The sequence below is a fragment of the Octopus sinensis genome, unplaced genomic scaffold (assembly GCF_006345805.1).
Source record: "Octopus sinensis unplaced genomic scaffold, ASM634580v1 Contig01402, whole genome shotgun sequence".
Lineage (NCBI taxonomy): Eukaryota > Metazoa > Mollusca > Cephalopoda > Octopoda > Octopodidae > Octopus > Octopus sinensis.
The window spans coordinates 1,044-12,500 of NW_021824827.1; the positions used below are offsets into that span (position 1 = coordinate 1,044).

Below are 11,457 nucleotides of genomic sequence, written 5' to 3' on the forward strand. Positions count from 1 at the left end.
TAGTTAGATAGATAGATAGATAGATAGATAGATAGATAGATAGATAGATAGATAGATAGATAGATAGATATGTTGCAATACTGAGAGAAACAGTGAATGGAAAGTTTAATAGCGAATGTTGCACGCATTACCTTAACCTTGAAAATAAGTTAAAAGAAATAAAATGTTGCACCAAGAACAATAACAGCAACAACAATGAAGTGAACTAACTTGAAAGTCGTTACGATAAAGAAAAGAAGAAACAAGCCTTTATTGTGCAACTTTATAATCTTTATTGAAAAGACGCAACAATATGGATTCTTTTCGTTTCGTGTTTGTGTGAGTGTTTTTGTGTATACGTGTGTGTGGTATTTTTGTTTAATTTTCTGTTGTGCTGATGTGAAAAGTAAGCGGGGTGGTGGTGGTAGCCTGCGCCTTTATTATTTTTTGTAAAGCACCCGGAACTGATGGATGTGAGTTGCGAGGGGTGGAGAGGAAATAGTTATCCTCGAGCCAGTGTTCGAACCTGAGTGATTTCAGTAACTCTATGAGTCCAGGGTGGCGGATTGGAAGAATCATTATGTCGTCGGGGAAGGGGGTGTGGGAAATGTATGGCGATTTGCTCCTCTTCTTTTCATTCTGAGTTCAAACCTCGCCGACGTCAACTTATTCATTTATTCCTCAGAGATCGATAAAATAAAATAAGTCAGGTACTTCGATTGGTGGCATCGACTAACCCCCGCATCCCTTCAAAATCACTGGCTTTGTGGCTAAAATAGGAACAACAGCAGCGTGAACCTACTTATGGTGGTGGAGGGGAGGCAAAACCAGACAGCGGCTTAGGTTTTCGCTGGTGATTAGTTTCCGGCCAGCCTTGATCGAACAGATCCTCCAAACGTGACCATCTAGTTTGTTTTAAAATACTGCTTACGTAATTCTATGCCTTATTCGAATTTTTCTTTAAAGACGGCAGGATATGTGTGTGTGTGTGTGTGTGTGTGTTTGTATATGTGAGTGTATACCTGTATGTGTTTGTGTATTTCTTTCTGTATGCTTCTGCGTTTGTTTCTTTTTCTTGGTTCTTCTCACTTTCACTGAAAGAGTAAAGAAAAGGTTCAAATTTGATAGCCAAAAAAAAAAAAAAACAGCAACAACGCAAATATATATAATACTTTCAACAATAATCTCAAGACCTGAAATTTGCGTGGAGGGTTAAGTCGATCACATCGGCCCAGTACTAATTTATCAATTCTTAAAGGTAAAATTGACCTCGGCGGAATTTGAACTGAGGACGTAGCGTCTGATGAAATATGGCTAAGCATTTTGCCCAGCGTGCTAACGATTCTTATTTCTTTACTACCCACAAGGGGCTAAACATAGAGGGGACAAACAAGGACAGACAAAGGGATTAAGTCGATCACATCGGCCCAGTACTAATTTATCAATTCTTAAAGGTAAAATTGACCTCGGCGGAATTTGAACTGAGGACGTAGCGTCTGATGAAATATGGCTAAGCATTTTGCCCAGCGTGCTAACGATTCTTATTTCTTTACTACCCACAAGGGGCTAAACATAGAGGGGACAAACAAGGACAGACAAAGGGATTAAGTCGATTACATCGACCCCAGTGCGTAACTGGTACTTAATTTATTGACCCCCGAAAGGATGAAAGGCAAAGTCGACCTCGGCGGAATTTGAACTCAGAACGTAGCGTCTGATGAAATATGGCTAAGCATTTTACCCTAGGTGCTAACGATTCTTATTTCTTTACTACCCACAAGGGGCTAAACATAGAAGGGACAAACAAGGACAGACAAACGGATTAAGACGATTACATCGACCCTAGTGCGTAACTGGTACTTAATTTATCGACCCCGAAAGGATGAATGACAAAGTCGACCTCGGCGGAATTTGAACTCAGGACGTAGCGACAGGCGAAATATCGCTAAGCATTTTGCCCGGCGTGCTAACGATTCTATCAGCACGGCTCCTTCAATAAATATTTATAACAACAACAAATGAAAATAAACAAAACGAAATATAAATGAAATTTAAAAAATGACAAGCAATGTTTTTGAAATTTGTGTTTACTCAGTGAGTATATTTATGTAGGCGTATATACTCTTACTCTTTACTCTTTTACTGTTTCAGTCATTTGACTGCGGCCATGCTGGAGCACCACCTTTAGTCGAGCAAATCGACCCCAGCACTTATTCTTTGTAAGCCTAGTACTTATTGTTTCGGGCTGTTTTGCCGAACCGCTAAGTAACGGGGACGTAAACACACCAGCATAAATTGTCAAGTGATGTTGTGGGGACAAACACAGACGCACAAACATGTACACACACACAATACATATACATACATATATACGACGGGCTTCTTTCAGTTTCCGTCTACCAAATCCACTCACAAGGCTTTGGTTGGTCCGAGGCTATAGTAGAAGACACTTGCCAAAGGTGCCACGCAGTGGGACTGAACCCGGAACCATGTGGTTCGTAAGCAAGTTACTTACCACACAGCCACTCCTGCGCCTATGTAAATATTGTCTCCCTAAGTTGAAAATCCTCGGTTTCTAGAACATCTCTGTCTGTCGTAGCCTGAATTTAGTACTCTAAGGGCCTTTGGCAAACTGCTTTGAGTGTGTAGATGTAACGGGATGGTGATTCTGCTACTGTTAAAGTGGTTGACAATCCCTTTAAAACGGCAACTACTTTAATAGTAGCAGAATCACCATCCCACTACATATACTTTACATATCGTCTGAGGAAACGCAATTAGATCTCATAATGTAGGGAAACAGTTGCATAACGAAGTACCTGCACGCCTGGAGAACTACGTTGCGTGGAAACAATTGTAGAGATTAAATAAAATAAATGTCCAACCGTACTCCTTGTTGACACTAATTTTTTCAACTATATATATGTGCATACTCTCTCTCTCTCACACACACACACACACACACACACACACACACACCACACACACACACACACACTGGTGAATGGATTTCTGAATTGTTTTCATGTTTTGAATGGTAAAGTCTCCATAATCAGGGTAAAACCAAATCTCGATTGTATAATGGCAATGCTCAATGAGAGCGTTCGCAGAATAGTAAAATTTATTCTATCCAAACCACCAACTGGTCACCCTTGTCAGAGCTAAACCATCAACTGGCCACTTTTGTCAACCATAACCGTTTGTCGTGAGATTTATAATGCTGCATACCTTGAGGCGACTTCTATTGGTGAGCCTTTCTTGTCAACATTAATGAACGGAAAAAAAATGGTGTCCAATCTGTCAAAATTTCATAGTGGCTCAATGTAACAATAACATCTTCTCTGATACTCCTTTCCGTCTGCCAAATCCACTCACAAGGCTTTGGTCGGCTCGAGGCTATAATAGAAGGCACTTGCCCAAGGTGTCACGCAGTGGGAATGAAAACCCGAACCATGCGTATATATATATATATATATATATATATATATATATATATACATACCTCTCTTTTACTCTCTTACTTGTTTCAGTCATTTGACTGTGGCCATGCTGGAGCAGCCGCGCCTTTAGTCGAGCAATCGACCCAGACTTATTCTTCGTAAGCCTAGTACTTATTCTATCGGTCTCTTTTGCCGAACCGCTAAGTTACGGAACGTAAACACACCAGCATCGGTTGTCAAGCGATGTTGGGGGGACAAACACAGACACACTAACTTATACACACACATACATATATATATATACATATATACGACGGTCTTCTTTCAGTTTCCGTCTACCAAATCCACTCACAAGGCTTTGGTCGGCTCGAGGCTATAGTAGAAGACACTTGCCCAAGGTGCAACGCAGTGGGATTGAACCCGGAACCATGTGGTTCATAAGCAAGCTACTTACCACACAGCCACTCCTACGCCTATAATGATGTATCATCATCATCAACATCATCATATTTTGCCTTTTTACTCACTCCGGGTCGAGTTTTTTTTCTGGCGACAATCTGGAGAATCCTTCAGCCCTGGCTGTTTGATCCATACCGTGAAGCCAGGAGGTGGCTCTGCGATGATTTGGACAACCATATCACGGAATTCTTTTGGCCCTTTTTCTACATAACAGAAATAATGCCAAAAATTAACTGATTATTTTGGCTGGTCATATCTGTTCTCTGGTTCCTTGGTGAAAACACAACCTTCCAGGACCATAATATACCGATTGATTCGGTTAATGTTAATTAAAACCGGTACAAATAGCACAAAAGTAAAGTAGAGAACATGGGTTGGTCCCTACAATCACTGGATCTCAATACAATTGGACATTTATGGTGCATTATGGAGCATCAATTAACAAGCTGCTTCTTCTATCATGGTCGCTAAAAGAGCTAAAATCGGTTTTACTTGAAAAACAGTTATGAATTCGCCTTACAAACTGTTCAGAAGCTGCATGAAACAATTCTTCGACATATAAAAGTGACTAAATCAAAGGTGAACCATCTCTGTGCTAAATAATAAAATTGCCGTTTAGTAAGGTATTTCCATTATTTCGTCCAACCTTTGTACATACAGACGGTCAACAGATAAACAGATACGTAGATCGATCGACAGGCAGATGTTTTTCGCTTAGTTTTTATTATTATTTTCTTCTTTTTTTTTTTGTAATCTTCCATGTACGAGGGGTGGGGTGAAAAGTGTTCCTGGCTTTAGGGGCATAACAAAACGCTTGGTTGGAGGCCCAACCTTCTGAGTTCTTTTACAGGGGTTAGAAAAACTGAAGGATCGCTGCAATAGGTGTGTCAAAGGTCGAGCAGAGATGGCTAACGCGTACACTACCGTCAGAAATTAATTAGCACCCTTGATTTGCTCTTCACTCAAGGTATGTGCTGTCACCTAGTGGCCATATCTCGAACTATTGCTTTGTTGCGAGTTCACTGTTGCGCAGAAACGATGACGTAACTTTGTTTGCAGAGCAGTTGAGAGAGTCTACACACCTTATGATGTTGACATAGCAGTGCAACAACAACTTGGAGTGCGGATGCAGACAAATTCCTTTGTTTAATAGATATAGGTAGCGCCACCGAAATCACAAACAAACCATACTAAGTTTTCTCATCGCGTAAGACGTTTTGAAACAGCTCATAGGTTAATTGATTTAACCTATTTAATGTAGAAATTTGAGAAGTGCTAATTAATTTCTGACGCAAGTGTATATCGCGTTTGTCATCCACTATCGCTTGACCGTCGTGCTCTGAGAAGGGAATATACTGAATGAAGCCATAATTAATTGGTCCTCCTGTATTTTTCTGTTACTCAAAGCCAGGAACTTTTCAGCATCCCTTCGTGCAAAGAGGGCTGTATTTGCCATTGCTGGACAGCTTTCATCATAAAAATACTGGATTCGAGCTGGACTGTAAATAACAACAACAACAATAAGAACAAAAATTCAATAAACTTCGTAGCAATACAATTACCGGTTTTAAGACACAGCATGCTAAGTTCTTATTTTCACACTCATGAATCGGGTCCTCCACGAAGATACCATATGGGCAGCCACCCTTAGACGTCATTTTCGGTAGACAAAAGTTAGGAATAGGTAGGTTAAGTCCAGGAATTTTTGTACATTGATTACCTATAAAAAAAACCGAGAGGAACAACAATAATTATTATCCTTTCTATTATAGGAACAAGGACTAAAATTTTTGGGGGCAAGGGAGATAGTCGATTATATCGACCCCAGTGCGTAACTGGTACTTAATTTATCGACCCCAAAAGGATAAAAGGCAAAGTCGACCTCGGCGGAATTTGAACTCAGAACGTAGCGGCAGACGAAATACCTATTTCTTTACTACCCACAAGGGGCTAAACACAGAGGGGACAAACAAGGGCAGACAAATGGATTAAGTCGATTATATCGACTCCAGTGCATAACTGGTACTTGTTTAATCGACATCGAAAGGATGAAAGGCAAAGTCGACCTCGGCGGAATTTGAACTCAGAACGTAAAGGCAGACGAAATACCTATTTTTTTTACTACCCACAAGGGGCTAAACACAGAGAGGACAAACAAGGAAAGACAAACGGATTAAATCGATTATATTGACCCCAGTGCGTAACTGGTACTTGTTTAATCGAACCCGAAAGGATGAAAGGCAAAGTCGACCTCGGCGGAATTTGAACTCAGAACGTAGCGGCAGACGAAATACCTATTTCTTTACTACCCACAAGGGGCTAAACACAGAGGGGACAAACAAGGGCAGACAAATGGATTAAGTCGATTATATCGACTCCAGTGCATAACTGGTACTTGTTTAATCGACATCGAAAGGATGAAAGGCAAAGTCGACCTCGGCGTAATTTGAACTCAGAACCTAGCGGCAGGCGAAATACCGCTAAGCATTTCGCCCGATGTGCTAACGTTTCTGCCAGCTCGCCGCCTTCTTCTCACCTCTCATTACTATTCACTAGAATAACTTACCTGGCATTTCTGTCGTGGTGGTCGGTAGCACCATGGTTGTCGTTTGCATAGTGGTGGTGGTAGTCGGTTCCGGGGTGGTGGTCGGTTCTGGAGTGGTAGTCGGTTCCGGAGTGGTGGTCGGTTCCGGAGTGGTGGTCGGTTCCGGAGTGGTTGTCGGTTCCGGAGTGGTGGTCGGTTCCGGAGTGGTTGTCGGTTTCGGTGTGGTGGTCGGTTCCGGAGTGGTTGTCGGTTTAGGAGTGGTGGTTGGTTCCGGTGTTGTGGTAGTAGTGGTGGGAAGAGTTGTCGTAGGAGCTGGGATTGTAGTGGTGTACTTTTCAACGCAGTAATAAATGGACATGGTTCTGTCTGGACATACGTATAATGCATCCGTACAGTTGTCGACTAAATATATTCCCGAACATTTATAACCGGGCTCAAAACACTGAGGACCTGAAAAAAAAGTTTATGAGGAGATTGACAGACAGATAGACAGGTAGATAGATAGATAGATAGATAGATAGATAGATAGATAGATAGATAGATAGATAGATAGATAGATAGATAGACAGACAGATAGATAGATAGATAGACAGATAGATAGATAGATAGATAGATAGATAGACAGATAGATAGATAGATAGATAGATAGATAGATAGATAGATACATAGATAGATATATAGATAGGTAGATAGTAGATAGATAGACAGATAGATAGATAGACAGATAGATAAGATAAATAGACAGACAGACAGATAGATAGATAGATAGACAGATTAGATAGATAGATAGATAGATAGAGATAGATAGATAGATAGATAAGTTTCTTATTGGCCACACAGGGCTGCACACAGATGGGACAAATTAACAAGGTAGAGCTTTTCTTTTGGGGGATGAAAAAAAAAGTGGCGTAGGTTTTCGATCAAAAGGGATCGTAAAAGGGAAAAAACAAAGAAAAAAAGGAAAAGAAACAAAAGAAAAGAAAAAGAAAAAAGAAGAAAAAAGAGGAAAAAAACGATCAATAGGAATCTTGTATCACAGTGTCATGATGTACGGTGTAAAAGGGGGAGCAGATAAAGTTTATCCGTGGGAAGAAAAGCCTACGAAAAAGACCACGGTAACCTCGGTCAATATTGTTATACGTTACCACATTTGTTTGCAAGTGGGTAACCCTCAATTTCTGGGTTCATAGGATTATGCTCAAGGTGGCTTCGTCATTCATACGTGCCATCCTTGCTACATTCACCCATCTTTTTTTAAAACATTCGCTAGACAAAACTTGCCTCTCTACTCTCACTTTCCTTTTCAAGTGGTACTTGAAGAAGTTGATGAGAGATTGACCAGAGAGGAAAGTGTTTGTCTCCAATCCTTTCAGACGCGTCCACCAGATACATTCTTTCGCCATAGCCACAAGGATGATAAAAGTAGCTCTTCCTTCCCGTTTGAAGGAAGGAGGCGTGACAATATTGACGATATTGGCCCGAAAGTCGTCCCGAACAGGCGGGTCAGGTATTCCTCGTCGACGTCCAGGTTCGCCCCGAGCTCGTCGTCGTACCTCCCCTCTACTAATCCCCTATAGAATGCTTGGGTTGTGATGGAGTCTCTCAGGGTCGATCCGGGGCGGCAGAGTTGCTTGAGAGCAACGCGACACTCGTGGTAGATAGATAGATAGATAGATAGATAGATAGATAGATAGATAGACATATATATATATATTATATATATATATATATATATATATATATATATGGGAGAGAGAGCGAGAGAGATAGATAGATAGATAGATAGATAGATAGATAGATAGATAGATAACCACCATACCACACAAATATACGCACACGCGCAGTCACACGTACACGTATACGATTGGCTTCCGCACAGTTTCCTTCTATGAAATCCCCTCACAAGGCTTTGGTTGACTCGTGTCTATAGTAGAGTACACTTACCTAAAGTGCCGTGCAGCGGGACTGAACCCGGAACCGCGTGGTTGAAAAGCGAGTTTCTTAAACATGCACCTTATGTTTACGCCTACAGAATGTATAATTATAGTAACTAAACAACGGATCTTTTCTTTTTGAACGGCAAATGTCAACACAATTTCTAGTGAACTAAACACTTTTAAACTTCGTATACTGGTAGAATGTGTTTATAAAACATCATTTTCTCTTAGTTTTATTGAGAAAATTCTATAGTTTGTAAGATATTTCGTCTGAAAATCCGAGCATTTCGGCAATTTTAACCAATAGATTACCTCCATTCAACTAAAATCATTTGCTGCGTCTAAAACTGAGACAACATCCTGTAACTAACCTTAAACCTCCCCCCTAACCCTAACCCTAACCCTAATTTATTTTTCTTAATCGTTAAATTAATTTAATTCCATTGCTTTAGTTTTTTTACTCGCGTAACAATTAAATTAATTTAACAATTAAGAAAAAAAAATTAGGGTTAGGGTTAGGGTTAGGGGGGAGGTTTAGGGTTAGTTACAGGATGTTGTCTCAGTTTTAGACGCAGCAAATGATTTTAGCTCAAAAGTGAGCATAGGATTGGTTAAAATTCGAAAAATTAAACTACGTTAAACAAACAAATTACAATTTTCTCAAGAAAGCCAAGAGAAAAAAATGTTTTATTTTGACACATTCTACTAGTATACGAAATTTTAAAGTGTTTAGTTAACTAGAAATTGTCTGCCGTTCAAAAGGAAAAGATCCCAAAAAACGATAACGAAAGCTTGACTAGCCATGTTTAGCTTCTTACCCAGACAAAAAAAAAAAAAAAAAAGTTAGAGAAAAAAACACAGACTTCTGTTAAATCTGATATAGAGGTACTTACAAATTGGGCCAGTACGTGGAACTTCTAAAACACATTTAAATTGCCCATTTTCGACACACACAACAGTGGCACCTTTTGACAGACAATCCGGAAATGGTTGTGTACAATCGTAAGTTGGTAAGGAGCATTTTGCTGGACCTGAAAATATCACATAAATGATTGTCAAATATATATATATTGATAAAAGTGGTAAGACAACAAAAGAATGAAAGAGACCTCGTTATTATGTAAATAGAAGACTTTATCTGTAAATGTAATATGTGACAATTATTTGGTAGCCATGATAAAACTCCGAGTTTCAGATGTCGGGGTGGAAATCCACGCCGCCATCTCTTCAGTTATCCGGCCAACGGAAAAAATGCTATGAAGATGACCGTAAAACAAAGGGTAATTACTGTGTGATTGTCCGTTATTAAGACAAAAGTGCTATTTGAATGACCGCTAGGGGGTAAAATTGAACATTTTCCCTTTGTTTAAACGGTCATTCTCATAGCATTATATATATATATGGAGAGTTTACGAAAAAGAGAAAAGTCGAAGACAGGTGGTGTACAAAACAAACAGATGTATTAGTATAACGCTCAGGAATAGAAAAAGTCTTTTACGTTTCGAGCCTATATATATATATATATCTATATATGCATGTATATATGCAATATATATATATATATATGTATATATATATATATATATATATATATTAGTGAATTGAAGAAATGGAGTTGAACGAAGATTGAACAGAAATCGTTTTATTGCATTCTACACGTGTTTCGAAAGGCACAATTTACCAAATTCCGATTGAATAAGGAGACCATATTGTGTCTTTCTCTTCAGGAAGAAATAGGAAATCCGTTGGAAAAAACAAAAACAGAACAGAGGCGGAGCAAAACAAATCGAACGAGGCTCCTAAGAGCCCATGGCCAAACTTTTGATTAATCTGCAACAAGATTATTCATCTTTCTATTTCACAATATATATATATATATAATAGATATATATATATATATATATATATATATATATATAATATATATATACTAATACGATAAAACTTTTTCGAAAAAAATTATTTTCCCCCAAATTTATCAATGGCCAACATGTTAAAAAATACCTTTAAAGGTTAAATTATAAAACAATTCTAAATAAGGGCAAACAAAAAAATTCTAATGCCAAATATGCCGAAAAATTGGACATATTGTCCATTAACCATATAATTTTTCACAATACGCACGCTACTCGAAAAAAGGGGACAGAAATTTCTAGAAACTTTAGAAATTGTTTGTTGTTAACAACGTTTCGGCTGATATACCCTACAACCTTCATCTGGTGCTTTGGGAAAATTTTCTTTCCTAAGGTATTATTATTATTATTATTATTAATTATTATTATTATTATTATTATTATTATTATTATTATTATCATTATTATTACTATTATTATTATTATCATTATCATTATAGTGAGAGAGCAGTGCATGCCATCATCCAGTGACACTGGGTAAAATATACGAAGCCGTGTATACCCATCATGGCTACCCGTCTGATAAAGGTACACCAGGCACTTGCATCACAACCATATGTGCACGACATGGTGATCTTACATCAAGATAAACAGTGCTTGACCTTGCAGGTGGGGCCCAGTTAGAATTTAATATATATATTATATATATATATATATAATATATATATAATATATATATATATATTATATATATATATATACATATATACATATAATATAAATACATATATACAATATATATATATATATACATATAATATATACATACATATATAATAATATACATACCTATATATATATATGTATATATATATATATATATATATATATATATTCATATATTATAATATACATATATAATTCTACATGTATGTAATATATGTATATATATACATATATATATATACATATATATATATATATATCTATGTATGTATATATATTGTATATATATACATATATATATACATATATATATATATATATATATATATATATATACATATATATATATATACATATATATATATATTAAATATGTATGTATATATATGTCTATAGATATATATATATACATATATAATATATATATATATATATATACATATCTACTATACTATATAGATATCATATATATGTATAATATATACATATATATATACATCTATATATATATATATATA

General features: G+C 37.4%; 1 protein-coding gene across 2 annotated transcripts in view; it reads right to left on the reverse strand.

Annotated features, from left to right (window-relative positions):
• Nucleotides 1–248: 248 nt before the first annotated feature.
• Nucleotides 249–11,457, reverse strand: part of LOC115227043 (salivary glue protein Sgs-3) — a 12,525-nt gene continuing 1,316 nt past the window's right edge. Inside the window, exons 2-6 of one of the 2 annotated variants that reach the window (XM_029797979.2) lie at nucleotides 9,254–9,391; nucleotides 6,585–6,873; nucleotides 6,445–6,470; nucleotides 5,441–5,598; nucleotides 249–1,073 (exon numbers count right to left, since the gene is read on the reverse strand). In XM_029797979.2, the coding sequence (XP_029653839.2) occupies nucleotides 1,071–1,073; nucleotides 5,441–5,598; nucleotides 6,445–6,470; nucleotides 6,585–6,873; nucleotides 9,254–9,391 (614 nt within the window). In that variant the 3' untranslated portion in view covers nucleotides 249–1,070. Of the gene's footprint in view, nucleotides 1,074–5,440; nucleotides 5,599–6,444; nucleotides 6,471–6,548; nucleotides 6,874–9,253; nucleotides 9,392–11,457 lie in introns of both variants that reach the window. The other variant, XM_036498501.1, reaches the window with a different exon arrangement.